Source organism: Microcaecilia unicolor, chromosome 2, assembly GCF_901765095.1.
Source record: "Microcaecilia unicolor chromosome 2, aMicUni1.1, whole genome shotgun sequence".
In the NCBI taxonomy this organism is placed as follows: domain Eukaryota; kingdom Metazoa; phylum Chordata; class Amphibia; order Gymnophiona; family Siphonopidae; genus Microcaecilia; species Microcaecilia unicolor.
This window is the reverse complement of record NC_044032.1, coordinates 596561527-596583278: the sequence shown is the minus strand read 5'-3', so window position 1 is coordinate 596583278 and position 21752 is coordinate 596561527. Positions and strand designations below refer to the sequence as shown.

The 21752-nt window shown below is 42.1% G+C and overlaps 1 protein-coding gene across 2 annotated transcripts in view; it reads right to left on the bottom strand.

Annotated features, from left to right (window-relative positions):
* Positions 1-21752, bottom strand: part of SPOCK3 (SPARC (osteonectin), cwcv and kazal like domains proteoglycan 3) — a 493521-nt gene that overhangs the window by 16552 nt on the left and 455217 nt on the right. For both annotated transcript variants that reach the window (XM_030191577.1, XM_030191578.1), the window contains one exon: positions 13024-13161. In XM_030191577.1, the coding sequence (XP_030047437.1) occupies positions 13024-13161 (138 nt within the window). The remainder of the gene's footprint in view (positions 1-13023; positions 13162-21752) is intronic.

The following is a 21752-nucleotide window of genomic DNA, read 5'->3' as shown; positions in this document are numbered from 1 at the left end:
TATATATACCCTACGCTATCTATTATAGTGTTTTATTACATATTGTGTTGACATTGTAAGTAGTATATTGTGCCATACATTGTATTTGAATATTTTTACTGCTGTAATTGTCTATTGCGTATGCTTGATTTATTTTTGCTGTACATTGCCTGAGTGAATTTCTTCAAAAAGGCAGTAAATAATAAATAAATAAATAAATAGCAGTTATAAGCAATAGAGAGGTATGCCCCTATTCTATACAGTTGGCACCTAAATCATATAGCACACAACTGCAATGGAGTCATATATTGGGTGAGGTATAAGTGGGTCAGAGGCATGCCAATTATTTTACCTAATGTACATTTTACACAATACTGGCAAAATGAAATGTCTTCCAGGCTCTTCAGCAACCAGGAGTACCAAGCAAATAATCTCTGTAATCAGAGAAGAAACTAAGGAGTCAAACACTGATGTTGATATCCACCTAGGAAGAAATGACTTGTCCAGTAATACCCTACTTGCCACGCAGAGAGCTTTTCAGTAGCTGGGAGAAGGGTTAAAACTTTTGATATAAACAATAGCTTTCTCTGAAGTACTACCTACCTTTGGAAAGGGAGAGAAAAGATTGCAAAGAACTGAGAGTTTCAATAGCTGGCTCAAAGCCTGGTGTCACCAAGAAGGATTTAGGTGCATAGGAGGATGAGGCAATACATGGAAAAACAAATGACTATACTGTAACGATGGGCTGTATCTCACGGTGGCAGGAAAAAAAATCCTTGGGGAGAAAATCAGACAATATATTTCTAGGCATTTAAACTAGAAGGTGGGGGTGGCATATGGAGGCAGTTCACTTCAAGTGGTCACCCCCACCTAAAGCTATAAAGACATGATGCATCAGTAGAAAAGAAAGCAATGAAAACAACAATCTTAGCAAATCACTTCTTACCAACACAGCAGAAAGTGAGACTAAACAAGAAACTAAACAGAAGATAAAAATTCCACTGAAATGTAGATGGAAAGCGATGACCACAAATGCTCGCAGTCTAAGCAATAAAGTTCATGACCTTCAAGCCCTGATGTTGGAGGCAGACTTAGACATTGCTGCAATCATGGAGACATGGCTCAATGGTTCCCATGAATGGGATGCAAACATACCAGGCTATAATCTATTTAGGGAGAATAGAGATGGTCGTAAAGGTGGAGGAGTAGCTCTGTATGTGAGAAATGATATCCCAGCGACTGAAATGATAAGGAGCTGGGGAAAGGAAGAAGCGATATGGATCACCTAAGCGATGATAAAATCTCTGTCCATGTGGGTATTGTCTACAGACCTCTGACACAATTGGAGGAACTAGATAAAGATCTGATCACAGATATTCAAAAGTTGGGAAAGAAGAGAGAGGTACTGTTGCTGGGAGATTTCAATTGCAGGATGTAGATTGGAAGGTTCCATCTGCGGAATCGGAAAGAAGTCGAGAGATTGTGGATGCTTTTCAAAGTGCTCTTCTCAGACAAATGGTGACAGAACCCACGAGGGAGGGAGTGACGCTGGATCTGGTGCTCACAAATGGGGATAGTGTGTCAAATGTCCGAGTGGGTGCCCACCTGGGCAGCTGTGACCACCAAACAGTTTGGTTTGATATGACGGCTGAAGTGAAGGGTGGCTACTCAAAACTCGAAGTCCTGGATTTCAAGCATGCTGACTTTAGTAAAATGGGGGAATACCTGAGGAAGGAGCTGATGGGCTGGGAGGACGTACGAGAAGTGGAAGGACAGTGGTCCAGGTTGAAAGAAGCTATAAATATGGCCACAAACCTTAATGTAAGGAGAGTAAATAAAAGCAAGAGAAAAAGGAAACCGATAAGGTTCTCCAAGCAAGTGGCTGAGAAAATAAAGGCTAAAGAGTTGGCATTCCTGAAATACAAAAAAACTGTAGAAGAGGAACACGGAGAGGAATACCGGATGAAACTGAAAGAAGTCAAGAGAGAGATACGTTTGGCGAAAGCGCAAGCGGAAGAACAAATGGCTAGAAATGTAAGGAGGGGTGACAAAAATTTCTTCAGGTATATTAGTGAAAGGAGGAAGACTAAAACGGGAATTGTGAGACTGAAAGATTCTGCAAACCGCTATGTAGATAATGATGAAGAAAAAGCAAATTTGCTAAATAGATACTTTTGTTCTGTTTTCACAGAAGAAAATTCTGGAGGAGGACCACGATTGACTGGCAAAAGTACATATGAGAATGGAGTGGACTCTGCCTCAGTCGCGGCCCTCTGCCATGGAGGTTATCTCTTCTCCCACACTCCCCACCCAGCTGGCCGCAGTGGAGGCGTCGGGCTTCTACTCTCGCCCTCCTGTAGTTTCCAACTCCTCCTCCTACCACAGTCTCACTGCTTCTCATCCTTTGAAGCACACTCCATCCGGCTATTCTACCCATTGCCACTCAGAGTGGCAGTCATTTACCACCCCCCACTAATAAATCCCTCTCTTCCTTCCTCACCGACTTTGATGCCTGGCTTTCCGTTTTTCTCAAACCCTCATTTCCGTCCCTCATTCTCGGAGACTTTAACATACACGTTGATGACCAATCCGACCCTCACGCTTCTCAGTTCCTCACTCTAACATCCTCCTTCAACCTCCAGCTATGCTCCACCACCCCTACTCATCAAGACGGCCATTGTCTTGACCTCGTCCTCTCCTCTTCCGGCTCTCCCTCCAATTTCCACGCTTCAGCTCTCCCTCTCTCCAATCATCACCTGATCACCTTCACACTTCTTCACCCCCCCCCCCCTCAGCCCCGTCCAACTTTAACCACTACCTCCAGGAATCTCCAGGCTATTGACCCTCCCACCCTATCCTCTAGTATTTCTAATCTCCTCCCCTCCATCATGTCCTCCGTGTCTGTTGACAAGGCTGTCTCCGCTTACAATGCCACTCTCTCCTCTGCTCTGGACACTCTCGCACCATCCACCTCCCATCCCACAAAGCGTGCTAATCCCCAGCCCTGGCTGACCCCTTGCATCCGCTACCTTCGCTCCTGCGCCCGATCTGCTGAACGCCTCTGGAGGAAATCTCGCACCCATTCAGACTTCCTTCACTACAAATTCATGCTATCCTCCTTCCACTCCTCCCTATTCCTTGCCAAACAGGATTATTACACCCAATTAACCAATTCTCTCAGCTCCAACCCCCGCCGTCTCTTCGCCACCCTTAACTCCCTCCTTAAAGTGCCCTCCGCTCCTACCCCCCCTCGCTCTCTCCTCAATCACTGGCCAATTACTTCCCCGACAAGGTGCAAAAGATCAACCTTGAGTTCACTACCAACCCATCTCCTCCTCTTCACCCTTCAACCCTCTCCCTCAACCAATCAACCCTGGCCTCCTTCTCCTCCTTTCCCGACATCACCGAGGAGGAAACCGCTCGCCTTCTTTTCTCCTCGAAATGCACCACCTGCTCTTCTGATCCCATCCCCACCAACCTACTTAACATCATCTCTCATAATGTCACCCCCGCCATCTGTCATATCCTCAACCTCTCTCTCTCCACTGCAACTGTCCCTGACACCTTCAAGCACGCCGTAGTCACACCTCTCCTCAAAAAACCATCACTTGACCCTACCTGTCCCTCCAACTACTGCCCCATCTCCCTTCTACCCTTCCTCTCCAAAATACTTGAGCGCGCCATTCACAGCCACTGCCTTGATTTTCTCTCCTCTCATGCTATCCTCGATCCACTTCAATCCGGTTTTCGCCCTCTACACTCGACAGAAACAGCACTCTCTAAAGTCTGTAATGACCTGTTCCTTGCCAAATCCAGAGGCCACAAACTCCATCCTCATCCTCCTCGATCTATCCGCTGCTTTTGACACTGTCAATCATGATTTACTTCTTGCCACACTGTCCTCATTTGGGTTCCAGGGCTCTGTCCTCTCCTGGTTCTCCTCCTATCTCTCCCACCGCACCTTCAGAGTTCACTCTCATGGATCCTTCTCCACCCCCATCCCGCAATCTGTTGGTGTTCCCCAGGGATCTGTCATTGGACCCCTTCTCTTCTCAATCTACACTTTTTCCCTGGGCTCCCTGATCTCATCTCATGGTTTCCAGTATCATCTCTATGCTGATGACACCTAGCTGTATCTCTCCACACCAGACATCACCGCAGAGACCCAGGCCAAAGGTATCAGCCTGCTTATCCGACATTGCTGCCTGGATGTCCAACCGCCACCTGAAACTGAACATGTCCAAGACCGAGCTCATCGTCTTTCCACCAAAACCCACTTCTCCTCTTCCTCCACTTTCTATCTCAGTTGATAACACCCTCATCCTCCCCGTCTCATCTGCCCGCAACCTCGGAGTCATCTTTGACTTCTCCCTCTCCTCTGCGCATATCCAGCAGATAGCCAAGACCTGTCACTTCTTCCTCTTTAACATCAGCAAAATTTGCCCTTTCCTCTCTGAACACACCACCCGAACTCTCGTCCATGCTCTCATTACCTCTCGCCTTGACTACTGCAACTTACTCCTCACCGGCCTCCCACTTAGCCACCTATCCCCCCTTCAATCTGCTCAGAACTCTGTTGCACATCTTATATTCCGCCAGAACCGATATATTCATATCACCCCTCTCCTCAGGTCACTTCACTGGCTTCCAATCAGATACCGCATTCAGTTCAAGCTTCTCCTTCTTACCTACAAATGCACTCAGTCTGCTGCCCCTCACTACCTCTCTACCCTCATCTCCCCTTACATTCCCGCCCGAAACCTCCATTCACAGGACAAATCCCTCCTCTCATTACCCTTCTCCACCACCGCCAACTCCAGGCTCCGCTCATTCTGCCTCGCCTCACCCTATGCTTGGAACAACCTTCCCGAGCCCTTACGCCAAGCCCCCTCCCTGCCCATCTTCAAGTCTTTGCTTAAAGCCCAATGCTGCGTTCGGCACCTAACTCTTTCAGGAAATCCGGACTGCCCCAATTTGAATGCCCCTATCAGACTGACTGTTCACGTGTCCTTTAGATTGTAAGCTCTTTGAGCAGGGTCTGTCCTTCTATGTTAAATTGTACAGCGCTGCGTAACCCTAGTAGCGCTTTAGAAATGTTAAGTAGTAGTAGTAGTAGATATAGCACCGTTCACGAAAGAGAGTGTGTATGAACAACTTGAAAATATAAAGGTGGACAAAGCCATGGGACCGGACGGGATCCACCCCAGGATATTGAGGGAGCTCAGATAGGTTCTGGCGGGTCCTCTTAAAGATTTGTTTAATAAATCTTTGGAGACATGAGAGGTTCCGTGGGATTGGAGACCAGCGGATGTGGTCCCTCTTCACAAAAGTGGTGATAGGGAAGAAGCTGGAAACTACAGGCCGGTAAGCCTCACTTCAGTAATTGGAAAAGTAATGGAAGCGATGCTAAAGGAAAGGATAGTGAATTTCCTGGAAGACAATAAATTGCAAGATCAGAGACAACATGGTTTTACCAAAAGTAAATCATGCCAAACGAATCTCATTGAATTCTTTGACTGGGTGACCGGAGAATTGAATCATGGACGTGCTATACACGTAATCTACTTAGATTTCAGCAAAGCTTTTGACATGGTTCCCCACAGGAGGCTCTTGAATAAACTTGACAGGCTGAAGATAGGACCCGAGGTGGTGAACTGGATTAGGAACTGGTTGACAGACAGACACCAGAGGGTGGTGGTTAATAGAATTCGCTAGGATGAGGGGAAGGTGAGTAGTGGAGTGCCTCAGGGATCGGTGCTGGGGCCGATTCTGTTCAATATATTTGTGAGTGACATTGCCGAAGGGTTAGAAGGTAATGTTTGCCTTTTTGCGGATGATACTAAGATTTGTAACAGAGTGGACATCCGGGAGTGGAAAACATGAAAAAGGATCTGCAGAAGCTAGAAGAATGGTCTAAGGTTTGGCAATTAAAATTCAATGTGAAGAAATGCAAACTGATGCACTTAGGGAGTAGAAATCCACGGGAGACGTATGTGTTAGGCGGTGAGAGTCTGATATGTACAGACAGGGAGAGGGATCTTGGGGTGATAGTATCTGAGGATCTGAAGGTGACAAAACAGTGTGACAAGGCGGTGGCCGTAGCTAGAAGGTTGCTAGGCTGTATAGAGAGAGGTGTGACCAGCAGAAGAAAGGAGATTTTAATGCCCCTATATAAGTCGTTGGTGAGGCCCCACTTGGAGTATTGTGTTCAGTTTTGGAGGCCGTATCTTGCTAAGGATGTAAAAAGAATTGAAGCAGTGCAAAGAAAAGTTATAGAATGGTATGGGATTTGAATTAGAAGACATATGAGAGACTTGCTGACCTGAACAGGAGAAACAGGGGTGATATGATACAGACGTTCACATATTTGAAAGGTATTAATCCGCAAACAAACCTTTTCCGTAGATGGGAAGGCGGTAGAACTAGAGGACATGAAATGAGATTGAAGGGGGGCAGACTGAAGAAAAATATCAGGAAGTATTTTTTCATGGAGAGAGTAGTGGATACTTAGAATGCCCTCCCGCGGGAGGTGGTGGAAATGAAAACAGTAACAGAATTAAAAAATGTGTGGGATAAACATAAAGGAATTCTGTTCAGAAGGAATGGATCCTCAGAAGCTTAGCGGAGAATGGGTGGCAGAGACGGTGGTGGGAGGCGGGGCTAGTGCTGGGCAGACTTCTACGGTCTGTGCCCTGAAAATGGCAGATACAAATCAAGGTCAGGTATACACATAAAGTAGCACATACGAGTTTATCTTGTTGGGCAGACTGGATGGACCGTACAGATCTTTCTCTGCCGTCATCTACTATGTTACTATCCAGCTTATTTTCGAAGGAGATCGCTGGCCATCTTCCGACACAAATCGGGAGATGGCCGGCGATCTCCTGAACCCGACCAAATCGGTATAATCGAAAGCCAATGTTAGCTGGTGCCAACTGCTTTCCGTCGCGGAGGCGACCAAACTTCAAGGGGGCGTTTCGGTAGGATAGCGAAGGCAGGATGGGGCGGGATGGGGGCGTGGTTACGAGGTGGCCGGCTTCATCCGATAATGGAAAAAATAAAGCCGGCCCTGACGAGCATTTTGCCGGCTTCACTTGGTCCATTTATTTTCAGGACCAAGTCCCAAAAAAGTGCCCCAATTGACCAGATGACCACTGGAGGGAATCGGGTATCACCTCCCCTTACTCCCCCAGTGATCACCAACCCCCTCCCACCCAAAAAAAAATGTTGCCAGCCTCTAATGTCATACCCAGCTCCCTGACAGCAGTATGCAGGTCCCTGGAGCAGTATTTAGTGGGTGCAGTGCACTTTAGGTAGGTGGACCCAGGCTCATCCCCCTGCTACCTGTTAAACTTGTGGTGGTAAATGTTGAGCCCTCCAAAACCCCCCAAAACCCACTGTACCCACATGTAGGTGCCTCCCTTCATCCCTAAGGGCTATGGTAGTGGTGTAGAGTTGTGGGGAGTGGGTTTTGGGGGGGATTTGGGGGCGCTCAGCACACAAGGTAAGGGAGGTATGCACCTGGGAGCAATTTTTGAAGTCCACTGCAGTGCCCCCTAGGATGCCCGGCTGGTGTCCTGGCATGTCAGGGGGGCCAGTGCACTACAAATGTTGGCTCCTCCCAAGACCAAATGCCTTGCATTTGGCCGGGTTTGAGATCGCCGGCATTAGTTTCCATTATCGCCGGAAACCGATGCCGGCCATCTATAAAGCCGGCCCAAATGCTGACATTTGGCCAGCTCCAACCATATTATCGAAACAAAAGATATCTTTTTCGATAATATGGTTCAGCCGCTGCTTTCCCGCGCCAGCCATATAGATGGCCGGCGCCGTTCGATTATGCCCCTCCACGTTACTATGTTACGTTCACAACTGCCACATTTAGGCACAACCAGTTATACCTGCCATAAAGCAGGGATAAGGGGTCATGCCTATCTTTAGGTGCATTTTTGCTGGCAAACTAGTATTCTGTAATGGCCTTTGGCGTGTAATTTGGCTGTTATAGAATACAGGCTTAGTGCTTAGTTTTGTTATTTGCATGTAGCACCTGCAAAAGTAAATATGGGAGCACTTGGTGCCTTATATTTAGGAGGTGCTAAGTGCTCCCACATTAAGTCTGCATTATTCAGTTAGCACATATTAATTAGAACACACTAGCTGATTAATGTTTCTATGACCATTCCTTGCCCATGATCCTCCCCTCCAAAAATGTTTAAAAGAAAAATAACATGCATAGAGAGGGGGAAATTACTGCAAAATGCTTTAACATGTTTTGCAGTAAGCATTTTCTCATTTGTTAAGCGAGCATTAGGGCTTAATACCCTTTAGTAAAAGGGCTCCTAATTTTGTTGGGTGAGGTAAAAATCCTTGAATCTCCTTGAAAACACTTAGAGGCCCAAAGAAGCAGGTGGAATTGGGTTCACAGATTTTTATTTCTATCATGCGACATTCTTTTTATGATATGGTGCCCACCGGCTAAGTTCAGCACTAGGCTCTTACTACATTCCCTCATGGCTAAAAGTCAGAAGAAAAGCTAATGGCTCCCATTCCTCTAAAGGGCCTTCCTAATGTTATACTGAAAGAGCTTCTAGGTGAAATAGTGCCAGTCCATGGAACAAACATGGTCTTATTTGGGCTAGATAGAGGATCAGAGGTTCTTTGTTGGAAATATGCTGAAACCCCTATTTGGTATAATGCTAAATTCAACAACAATAATAAAATGATAATATGGTCAGTGTGGCAAAAATATGGAATATGGATGCTGTGGCAGCTGGTGGAAAACAATGAAATGTTTTCCTTACTAGAATTAACTGTATGATTCAGAATCCCTCACTTGCAACTATTGAAATGGTCCCAGTTGATGCATCGTACAATTGAAGATCCTATAGATCATAAGGCACTTCAGCCCAATTATATTAGAGGGGCATTCCATCTCTACTTTTTAGAAAAAGGTGAGAGACATATTTTCAATCAAACTCTGGTTTGAGTAAAGCATGAGAAAAAGACACTGGTGATGTAGAAGAAAATGTGTTGAGGAGATTGGTTTGGAATACTGTTTTTTCTTGTATACGGTGTCATCTGGTCACCATGGAGATTCTGAAGAACTGATCTACTTAGTTCTAAAAACTGTTGGCACTAAAGAACCAGGTACTTTATCGCATATGATTTTTTTTTTATATAGAAATGTATTCAGTACATGTTGTAATCTAAATATGACCTGTCCCTTGGGGAAGTAATGCTTAGATCTTTCTATTTGAAGAAGGTGTTAATTTAGTCCCATAGCAAATTATTTGATATACTGATAGCTCTGACCTTACAAATGATACTTGCTAACTAGAAAAGAGCTGATATGCTTAAGAAAAATGTTTGGTGGTTTACAGTTTTTCTAATATGCAGATATGAGTGGAAGGCAGCAGAGAAGACAAATGGACATTTGAGTATTCTCCAGCTTTGGGAACCAGTAGAAGTATACTGACATTCAAGTCGTGCATTACGTGGACAAGAATGCTGACCCTCAGTTGTGTCTGTAGTTGATCCCCCTCGTTCTAATGTTCACTGTGGTTGTTTAATAGTGTTGTGACATATAATTGATATATGCACGTTGAAATTTAAATTCATGTAATAAAGTGTTTGAGTTGAAAAAAAGGATTAAGAAATTGTATGATGCCCTGTTCTGTCTTCCTCTGCTACTCATTTTTATCCCACATGCTCCTTATAGAGTCCATGCAGCTTTTAAAATTTCAGTACCAGTTTTTGCCCTTTTTTCATTGAGCTGACTGACATATGCTTGAAATGGCACACCATGAAGTTACTAAGCAGTACATTTAAAACATAGAAAAATAGAAAATATATAGAGACAGGTGTTGTGACATATATTGATATATGCATGTTGAAATTTAAATTCATTTAATAAAGTGTTTGAGTTGAAAAAGGGTTAAGAGCTAGTGTTCTGCCTTTTGCAGAATACTAGCTCAGTATGGATCTTGTGTCTAACATTGGGTGCTGGATTTACACCAGCTGAAACCTGGTGTAAAACCGGCACCCTACTTAGGTGCAGAAATGACATTATTCTATAACATCCCACCTAATTTTGGGGAATGCCCCTTGATCCACCCATACTCATCCCATAGGTGCACCTCTTGAGTACTGCACTATTAAATTTAGGCATGGATGCTATGGAATAGTAAGAAGAGCAAATTCATGCACAAATGAAAATTGTTGCCACTTAACTTCAATTATTGATTGTTGATGCCTCATTAACTAATTAGTGTGCACATCTGCCCTGGGTGCCCAAAATTCGGGCAACCTATATAGAATCCAGGAGATAGTGTTGTTCAGTTTAAAACAATGTTTAGACAAGACAGACATGGGGAAACCCCAAGCCGTATTATCCCTGGGGGGTAAAAAGCATGGAATCTTGCTACTTAGTGGAATCCTACAGCAAACTGCAAAGTAGGGGTGGCCCAAAAGAATTCCAACAAAAGAGGAAGCTAGAGGTAGCCAATCATAAAAAATGTAATAAAAATCATAATTAAAAAAAATCTAAAAGTCCAACAATGGTGCTTGGAAGAAGTCAATAACATAATGTCCACCAGAGGATACTGACATCCTCTGAGATATCCTCTGGTAGACATTCCAGCTTATTTTCAAAAGAGAAAGACGCCCATATTTCGACCCAAATCGGGAGATGGGCATCTTTTTCCCGTGGGCGAACAAATCAGTATAATTGAAAGCCGATTTTGGTCGTCTTCAACTGTACTCCGTTGCAGGAACGAACAAAGTGGACGGGGTCGTATCGGAGGCGTGGTGAAGGTGGGACTGGGGCTTTGTTATCGGCTGAGGAGAGATGGGCGTCTTTAGCTGATAATCGAAACAAGAAGGGCGTTTTTGACGAGAATTTGGTCCGCTTTATTTGGACCCTTTTTTTTCAGGTCCAAGTCCCAAAAAAGTGCCCCAACTGACTAGATGACCACCGGAGGGAATCGGGGATCACCTCCCCTGACTCCCCCAGTGGTCACTAACCCCCTCCCACCAAAAAAAACCACTTTATAAACTTTTTTTTCCCAGCCTGTATGCCAGCCTCAAATGCCGTACCCACCTATCCTCTGACAGCCTTTCCCTGGTTCTGATGTGGCTCTCGGGTGAGTGTGACACCTTTTCTGTTATGTGCACTGCAGAGTCACATCAGCAATGCATTGTGGTGGGTGTAGGGTATTGGGCTCCGTGATTCCACTAGCTTGTGTTAAATGCTCACGATATTGGTAGTTGGTAGGCTCTACTCCCATGGTGCTTTTCCCTCTGCTTACTGGGTCAGAGTGTGCCCTGTTTTGTTTCTGGTAGTCCATGAGGTAGTGGCCATTTTTGTAAGCCAGTTTTAGCTCCCTTTCATGTGTTACCCACGTTACTGAAAGTGGGCATTGTATAGCATTCTGCCAGCTCTGACCTACTGCTAATCTCAGTACCAGGGAGACTCTTTGCCAGTGGGGCACAACCTCTGATCTGCAGTTAACTGTGAGTAAACGTGCTTATTCCAATAAAGGACGTTTTCGGAGACATTAGTCTTCAGGTGTCAACTGGTGTGCCAAGGTTCTACAGCAGCAACAAGTCCTAGAGGCCTGGAGCACTTTTAGTGGGTACCGCAGTGCACTTAAGGCAGGCGGACCCAGGCCCATCCCCCCTACCTGTAACACTTGTGCTGGTAAATGGGAGGCCTCCAAAACCCACTGTACCCACATGTAGGTGCCCCCTTCACCCCTAAGAGCTATGGTAGTGTTGTACATTTGTGGGTAGTGGGTTTTGATGGAGGGGGTTGGGGGCTCAGCACCCGTGGTAAGGGAGCTATGCATGTGGGAGCTGTTTCTGAAGTCCACCGCACTGACCTCTAGGGTGCCCAGTTGGTATCCTGGCATGTCAGGGGGGGCAGTGTATTACGAATCCTGGCCCCTCCCACGACCAAATAGCTCGGAATAGGACGTTTTTGAGCTGGCCGGTTTTAGTTTTCATTATCGCTAAAAAAACAAAACGCCCAGCTCAGAAATGAACAAATCCATGGCATTTGGTCCGTACAAACCGTATTTTCGAAACAAAAAAAATACGTCCATTTTTTTTCGAAAATACGGTCTGTCCCTCCTCTTCAATTACCCGTTTTCGGACATAGACGCCCATGGAGATAGGCGTTCGCGTTCGATTATGCCCCTCATTGTGTTATTAGACTTTCTCTGAGATCCTCTGGTAGAGATTATATTATTAACTTCCTTTAAGCATCATTGTTGTACCTTGGGGAGTTTTTATGATTGGCTACCTCTAGCTTACTCTTTTGTTGGAATTCTTTTGGTCCATCCTACTTTGCAGTTTGCCATTAAACCAGTGGCGTTCCTAGGGGGGGCTGACACCCGGGGCGGATCTCCGATGCGCCCCGCCCTCCAGGTGCAGCACCCCCCTGGAACAGCATGACGCCCCCCCGGCGAAAGAACCCCCCCCCCAGGTGCACGCCGCTGGGGGTGGAGTTCCGTGCGCCTGCCGGCTCTTCGTTTTCATGCTCCCTCTGCTCCGGAACAGGAAGTAACCTGTTCTGGGGCAAAGGGAGCATGAAAACGAAGAGCCGACAGGCGCATGGCACCCCCTCAGCGGCGTGCACCCGGGTGGACTCCCCCCCGCCCCTTGGTACGCCACTGCATTGGACCTTTGGCCTAGGGTATTTGTTCTCCTTTTGTGATTTTTTTGGACTTATTGGGATCCTGTCAGTTATTTGTGACCCAGATTGACTGCTGTTCGAAACCACATACTGGGATTGATAAACCCAGTATAGCAATAATTACAGTATGTACTTAGGTGGAAATAAAACCGCAGCTTACTTGTAATCCATAATGCAGTTTAAGTGTTCATTTTAAGAGGGTTGGTGTGTATATTATGGCAGTAAGGGAGAGTGGTTCATTACATGTTCCTGCTGCACTTGTTAATGGTACCAAACCAGTCAGGCTAACAAGGAAACAATTGGTGTATAAGAAACATCTGTCCTTAAATAGGAAGCTTTAATTTACTTACCACACTCTACAGCACCATTTTGTCTGGATCCTGTCACTTCATTTCCATATCTGTCAACACACCAGCACTGTCCTGTACTTCCGTGGCACTGAATTGGTTTATAATAGCCATCTTCATCACATACTGGGATATAATATCCTGGAAATATACAAAATATGTTATTCTTTCTGTTCACCAATTTTTAGATCTATATTTTTTTCTTCCTGTGGTGACTATAATGTAATCTTAAATCCATCATGTCAATACCTAAATATCAAAGCAAACAATCAGCGGAGATAATCAAGGACCGGTGTATAGCCAAAAAAGTCTCTTGATAAACTTTTTTTCAATTTCAAATAATTTGATTTATTATCATAATAACCAAAACAATAACAGTGCAGGAGATCAAAAATACGTCAAATAACAAACATTATAAATTGTACAATCATTTTCAGAAGGCTGCAAAATATAATCAATAACCAATTCTGTATACATAGGAACCAATAGTAACACACAGAAAAGAAAGAGCAGATAGAAGAAATATACTCCAAGTAAGAGAACTAGGCGGTCAGGAGGGGAAGCATAGTCCACAAAATAGTACAGACATATGTTATAAAATATATAACAGGTAGTAAAAGAAAACTCTGCACAAATCATATCAGCTGATGACATCAATGAGCTAAGTAAAGGGAGTGTAGGAGCCCAAAAGAGAGAGTATCTCCAGGGTTTGCATTTCTGTAGCCAGACTAGTCTTTCCAATCCGGCAATTCTCCAAACTTTATCCAACTAGAAATGTTTGGAGGGCAATAGTGAAGATTTCCATTTCAGTGCAATGCAAACTTTGGCAATAAGCAACAACTGTCTGATTAAATCTAAATGCTTATGAAAAGCTAAATGCAGTGGAGGCTTTCCAAGGAGGATAAAAGCTGGGTTCAGTGGGATGTCAGTCTGAAGTAAATTGGAAATGTAAGTAACTGTCATTTTCTAAAAAGACTGAACATACAAACATATTCACCACATATGTACCATATCTCCCTTGGTAGGGCATCCCTTCCAACATATGGGAGAGGATTACACCTGCCACTTATGTATGCAATATGGAGTGGGATAAGTGTTAGTAAGTGGCAGTGAGATAGATGAGTGGAAAGAATAAGACCATATTAAAATCCAAAAGTTCTCAATAGACTGTTTTCCTATCAGCTTTTCCATAAGGTCCATGTAGTGAAAACAGAATGGTGGAAGAGTCGGAAAGATGCTTTTAAAAAGTGTGATATCAAGTTTTTAAGAGAGAGACGTTGAAAGAGGACCTCTTCAAATAATGACAATGAATGAGAAATGCATTCAGTAGGAACAGTAGTGGAAATGAAGTGACAAATTTGGAAATACTGAAAGAGCAAGAGTTTCACTTGGAATGTACAGAAAATATCAGATATAGTCTGCAGATTGAATTGCAGGAATAACTTGACCAAAGGAAAATTAGCTAGATTAGTAGGTAAGCCCAGAGTCTTTATGAGAGAATTAGCCAGAAGAGATATAAGGGGGAAAAAGGCAAGTGAAATAGATTTCAGAGAGCAAACCTTCCTCCATCTAAGAACAGAAGGAATTAAATGGTTATGGCATAACAATGGAGAGCAATTATGTGTGTTGGCAAAAAAATAAGCTAAAAGGGTATATAAGGGGAGGTGAGAGACTCCTCCAATTGGACCCAATGTAACTGAGCAAAGGTATTTATCTAACAATGAAGCACTTTTAAACAGGCAGACCAACAATACCATTGCAAATTTGGTAGGCCAAAACTGTCTAGTTGATTGGGTGTAAAAAGTAGATGAGATTTGACAGGGGGCCTTTCCATATACTATACATAATGTATAATGCTTGATCTTAATTTCACAAAGAAATCGGTAAGCTCATAAATAAAAAAACAAATTTGGGGAAATATGAAAATTTTAAAAATATTAATTCTTCCCAACCATGAAAAGAAGTAATCAGGATTCTGGGTGGAGAGATATTTTAGTTGTAAGGAACACAAGAGTGACAGATAATTAAGATCATATAAAAGATCTAGGCGATTAGAAACGGTTATGCCTAGGTTTCAAAAGTTGGAGGTCCATTTCAATTCATAAGGTAAAGGAAAGGTATATGCAATCTGGAGTGTGGGTAACAAGGCATAATAACAGATTTATTGAAGTTGTTGGCAAGATCAGACACAGATTCAAATTCAGCTGTAATAGAAAAAAAATTAGGAATAGAGTTTGGAAGGTCACTCAGGTAAAGTAACGTGTCATCAGAATATGAAGAGATTTTGTGGATCTCACCATTAATAGTAATACCCTGAATCATATGGGTTGATAGTATGAAGATAGCTAAAGGTTCAAGTACTAAGGCAAACAGAAGTGATGAAAGAGGGCATCCTTGATGAGTTCCTTTGTGTAAGCGAAAAGACTGGTTGAGAGCACCATTAATGGTAACAGATGTGGAGGGTTTTAGGTATATCGCTTGTATCAAGGCAAAAAGTGTGGACCAAAACCAAAGCTCTGGAGAACACAAAATAGATAAGGCCACATTATCTACATTATCAAATACCTTTTCAGCATCCAAAGAGAGGATCGTTAGGTCTTCAGTGTTCTTAGAGGTGTGATAAATTATATTAATGAGGCACCTAATATTATCTAAGCCATATTGATTTCAGATGAATCCTGTTTGATCAGGGTGAATGCACTCGGTAATGGCATACTCCAGTCTTTGGCTGAGGATCTTAGTAAATATTTGTAATCAGTGTTCAGTAGGGAAATAGGTCTATAGTTAGAGCAGAGAGTGGGATCTTTCTGATCTTTAGGAATAACAGAGTAAAAGGATTCAGGTAAGCACTGGGCCTCCGTTATCTTATTGAAAACCTCTATTAAATAAGGAACAAAGTAGAGAGCTATTGATACAGTTCTGCTGGAAGTTTATCAGGGCCCACTGCCTTATTTCTTTTCAATTTTGCAATCGCGTAAAATGTCTGTCAAGACAGATTTCAGTTGAGAAAGCTATAATTTATCTAGCCAGAATTTAAAAGCTTCTATTGTGGAGTGTGAATGAGAGGTGTATAACTCCTTGAAGAAAAAGAAAAAAGATATTCAGAACGTTACGGGTACAGAATGCCATAGTGCTATCAAAGGATTGAATTTTCTCAATGCATCGTTTAACACGGAACAACTGCCAAGAAAGTAGTTTTGTGGATTTATTAGCACACTCAAAAATGGTGCTTTTAGTCGTATTCATTCAATACATTGTTCATTCTATCTCAAGTGATGCTATCTGCTGTTTAACTCGTAGCTGTTCCTGAAAAGTTCTCTTATTGTTAGTGCATTTATCAGAATCAAGAGTAGCCAGTGAGGCATGAAGGTCATCTAATTGTGTCTTTGCTCGTCTTTTGATGTCTGAGGATAGTTTGTAAATATGGTCTCAAAGGACTGCCTTCCAAGCATCCCAGAAAGTAAACAAATGTATTTCATCAGTATAATTAAAATGAACGTATTCCTCCCAGGCCAAGGTTAAATTTAGTATAAACTCAGGATTTTGAAGAAATTGCCTATTAAAAGACCACTGTCAAGGCAAAAAAAAGCATCCCTTAGATTGACTAAGTGAAAACTGACCAGTGCGTGGTCTGAGAGATATCTGGTGCCAATGGAGCAGTCTGGAACTGAAGAGTGAAGTGAAGAAGAGATGAACCAGTAATCGATTCTAGAGAAGGAATCATGAACTGCATGCAGTATGTGCCAGATATCTAAGGAAGATAAATCCTTTATATTTTGCAAAATAAGCTTATTAGTGATATTAGTCTTAAAATTATTTTCAGATTTGTCCAAAGATGACAAGGCACAATTAAAGTCTCCACCCGAACACACAGTTCCTTTTAATGAGAGATTTAACACATGAAAGAAATTCTTAAAAAAAGAAAAGGAGTTATTATTAGGAGCATATATATTATCTAAGATCATATAGTTACCATCCAATTTCCCAATCACAATAATATACCAACCTTCAGGGTCTTGTGTGGCAGATTCCAATACAACGGGGCATTCATTTGCATTTAAAATAGCCACTCCTCTTTTTGATTTAGAGAAAGAAGAATTAAATACCTTAGCAACCCAAGCAGTTTGCAATTTTTCAAGCTCTGCATCAGTCAGATGAGTTTCTTGGAGAAAAGCATTTGTAGCTCGTGATTTCTTAAGAGCCAATAACACCCTTTTCCGCTTAATGGGGTGATTTAACCCATTAATGTTCCAAGAAACAAACCTAGTCATCCTAGTGAAATAAAAAGGTACAGTATTATGTGGATATTGAAAAGTTCCCGATAGAGAATAGTAGAAAGAAAGATAGGAATCTTCTCCGTCAGAGAAAAAAGAAGCCTTAGAATAAGATAACATTACAACTAGAGAACTTTGAAATTTCAATATATACAGAATCCAAAACCAGAATTAAAGTGAAATTTTAAAAAGAGTACACTATGGTACCAAATGCCTTAGCAAAGGGAGAGGTGGTATGAACAGTTCAGAAAGCCCCAACTCCAGCCTCCGAAAACAAAAATATTGCTGAGGTGCACACGATTAGGGGGCACACAAGATCAACAATTGGAACAATGATTCTACATAGCCAGAGTAAGGTAGAAGCACACATCAAAAAAAATATGGCAACCATCAAAAGTTATCAAAAAGATATGAGTTAGCTTTGAATCTCCAATACTTAAAGAGGGTAAGAGGTAAGTTATAATGAAACCAAATGCTGAGTGATGTACTTCATGGCGGTGCACTGATGCCCATTGTTGTACTAGTGTCATTCGATAGGTCAGTCAAGTTGAAACACCGATCCTTTGGAATTCTCTGACGTTTGGGGATGTTTAATTGCCAGTGGTATGCATCTGATTTAGAATTAGCAGATGACGGTGATTTCTCTTTTCCAGAGACTATATCAACCCATAATGTATGTTCCTTAGTAGTATGAAGATAATGTCTACATCCTTGCCACTCAAAAGCCAAAGCAAATGAGAATTTCTACATGTATTTGATGCCCTTTTCTCTAAGTAGCTGGGTTAGAGAGTGGAAGTCTCTACGGCACTGAAGCATGAATTATGACAGATCAGAAAAAAATCTTTATACCCACTACTTGGAAATTGATGGAGTCTTTGTTTTGGATACTCATCATGATGGTCTATTTATCTGGAAAGCTATGAAAGCAAGCAATTATCGCTCTAGGGGAATTGCCATGTTTTGAAGAAAATGACTCTATACTGTGGATTCACTCAATATTTATTGTTACAGCATTAGAGTTAGGAACACAAAATGAGTAAAGATCAATAAGAAACTGGTAGAGGTTTTCATTATCTTTCTCAGGAACTCCCAAAATGCATATATTATAGCATCTTTGTCTGTTCTCCAAGTCATCCTGCTTTTCTTTGATTTCTCTGCTGAGTGTTTCAAGGTTGCAGTTTAGTTTGAAAAACTGCAACTGTATCAATCTGTTCATCAATATTTGGAGTGGAAGAGTAGCCTAGTGGTTAGTGCAGCAGACTTTGATTCTGGGGAACTGGGTTCAATTCCCACTGCAGCTCCTTGTGACTGAAGGCAAAATCATTTAACCCTCCATTGCCCCAGGTACAAAATAAGTACCTGTATATATGTAAACCATTTTGAATGTAGTTGCAAAATACCACAGAAAGGCAGTATACCAAGTCCCATTTTCCTTTCTGTGTCACTCCCTCATCCAAGAAATCCATTTTGGTAATGGAAGAATCATCGGAAGAAGGTGAAGATTGTGAAGTAGAAGGATCCAGTGGAGAGGAATCCAGAAAAGCAGAATCCACCAATTTTTGACTGCGAGAAAGCTTAGTAACAGCAGTAGCATATGAAGACTTGCGAGCCATAATGATAGAGAAAAAAAAGAGAATTGAAATGTAGGAAACATCTGTTTTGCAAAAATAATGCAAAAGTGGGGTACCTTATGAAGCAGTTAACACTGCTAGAATTCAAATTGTAATGTAGACAGACCCTTTAGAGTCAATCTTTGCAGCTCGTCAGAGCAATTCTTGTCATCTAACCTTGAGAAAGGAAAAAAGACGTGTAGGTAGAGCTAATAGAGAGCACTGCAACTGGGTGGTATTACCAAAACAAGTAAACAAACATATAAAATCTTATCACATTAGCGTAATAACTGAAGCGGACTGGTACATGCTGTTCAAAAGTAATTTAGGTACAGTTGCTGTCTCGGGTATAAGGAACAACTAAATTAACATTGCAGTTCAATAACCAATTATAAAACATAATGTCGGCTATGAGTCACAATAACAAATTGTATAGGAACAATAATATATGTGATATAAGTCCTGCTCTTAAATACTGCACCCTCTTGTACATGTTCCAGTGAACCTAAGAAGTCATTACTACCACCAGAGTTACAGTGAAAGGTTTGCCAGATGTATGTAATGAAATGAGAGCTGTGAGTTTTAAAACTGTATTATATATATCCTGTGATATACAACACTGCAAGAAAGAGCTGCAGCTCTTTAGAATCTTGAACAATTTATGTGGAGTATACAGCAGCAGGTAGTAATTCAAAGTTCACAGTGATTATACAGTAGGAGGCAAGTTGATAGGCAGCCAGAATTTAGGAAAAAGTTGTTAACTCACATCATAATGTCAGTAGCTAAAAAAACTGCCCTAAAATAACAGTTAAGGTAGCAGAACTGAAAATGTCAGAGTAGAAATCTGACAATTTACAATAAATAAAGTCTAGCACATAGTATAATAGCTGCACCAATAATAAAAAAATGTTTTAATATGTAAGGAGGAACCCCTACAGTGCAACCGGAGTTATAATAAAGTTTAAGGAGGATATACTAAAGATTGTATAAAGAAATAACATGTGGATTGGCCGGAGGATCCAAGATGGCGACTGGAGCTGTGTGAGCTTCTCGTTGCTCCCGAGAATCTGAGAGAGAAAGCCGCCAGGAGTTACCCCTGATTAACAGCATGGGGAAAAGGAAGGGGAAAGCTAAGGTTCTTACCTCCCCGAACCTAGCTACAGGTCCCGCTGTGCGCCAGACTACCTTAGAGACTTTCAGGGTGAGAGCGCTCGGAGAGCAGACGCCCGCTCTGACGGGATCCGTGTCTTTCGACACGGACCATAGCATAGAGGGTGTGTCGTTGAGTCTTCTCTCCAACACAGCCCCCCCATGACCTGGAAGTGTCTTGGTGCAGACAGAGAAGCAACAGATGGAGGTGATTAGTGGAATGCAACCCTCGTTTGTTGAGGGGGGGGGGGGGACCAGTTAGCACCTCAACTCTGAGCAAAATAACAATGGAGGAGCAGTATCCCTCATCTTTAGCCCAAACTGATACTTTCAAAGGAAACGGAGCGGAGGAGTGGTAAGGCCGGCTGTAGTAACGCTGGAATCGCTTTGGGATGCAATCCAAGGTTTAAACACTACTTTTTTAAAATTATTTCTAACTTCTTTCGGGGAGAAGTAATGGAACTTACAACAATCTTCTCCAAATCTATCCAAAAATCTTCAAGAACAATCAAATAAGGTAGCACTGCTGGAAAGTGAGGTTACCAAACTTCAAAAAGATACATCTATATTAATTAAGGAGAAGGATATTCAAGCATGCATGCTTGAATACCTTGAAAACCAGAGTCGCAGGAACAATCTGAGGTTTATAAATTTTCCTAAATCACCGTTAATTCCAGCTTTAGAGATGTTAAAAAAATACTCTGGGGAAGTACTGGGAATACCAGCAGAAGGCTTTCCATCTATTGCTAGAGCCCAGTACATAACAGGAACTTCAAAAATATCTAATGGACAACCTCAAACTGTTCCAGAATTAAATCTGACTGAATTTTTAGAAAGTTCATTGGAGATGGTGACAGAACAGACCACTATTGGTTACTTTTGCTTTAGAGATGGACAGGAATAATATTTTTCTGACTTATTTTCATCATGCTAATGCAGGTTTTTTGGGGTGTAAGATTCAGATTTTTCCTGACTTGGCAAGGGATACACAGAAGAGAAGAATAGAATTCTTGGTATATAAAACAAGAGTTCTCAGCTTAAGAGCATTGTTTAAGTTGAAATTTCCCTGTAGGTGCCTTGTATTCCTACACACGAACAACTATGTTTTCTTTGACCCCCCAAAATTGCTAGAATTCATTAATTCTAAAGAAAGTGTTAATGTGCCTTTGGCTGCACCTCAATGTTAATATGCTAGTAGGTCGATTAGTGGGATTAGTAGTGCTCTTCATGTTCCAATGATGTAACATAATTTTCTTTCTCTTAGTTATTTCTTTTTGCTTAGTATCTCGATCTGTGAATTGTGGACAAAGTTAAAGGGGAATGGATTACCTTGGTTAAAATTTGTGATTATTATATTGTCTTTTTCAAATATTACCATTACATTTATGTTGGGAATATAAATGTAAAAAAATATATAAATAAAAGTATATAAAAAAAGAAATAACATGTATCAGCAACTCACATATATATCCATACATAGAAAGATACACATAAGTGCACATGTGCCAGCGCACTCATTCATCCACATCTGCATGTACCCTCACATACGCCTGCACACATGTAGCATCAGAGAAATAGCAGTAAAATTGACTAGAAGAAAATGTGGTTAGCAAACAGGAGAAGTTATTACGCGCAAAATATCCCGAGTACATATTGAGAGATCAGAAATAAATTATAAAAGAATAAATGAAGTGAAATT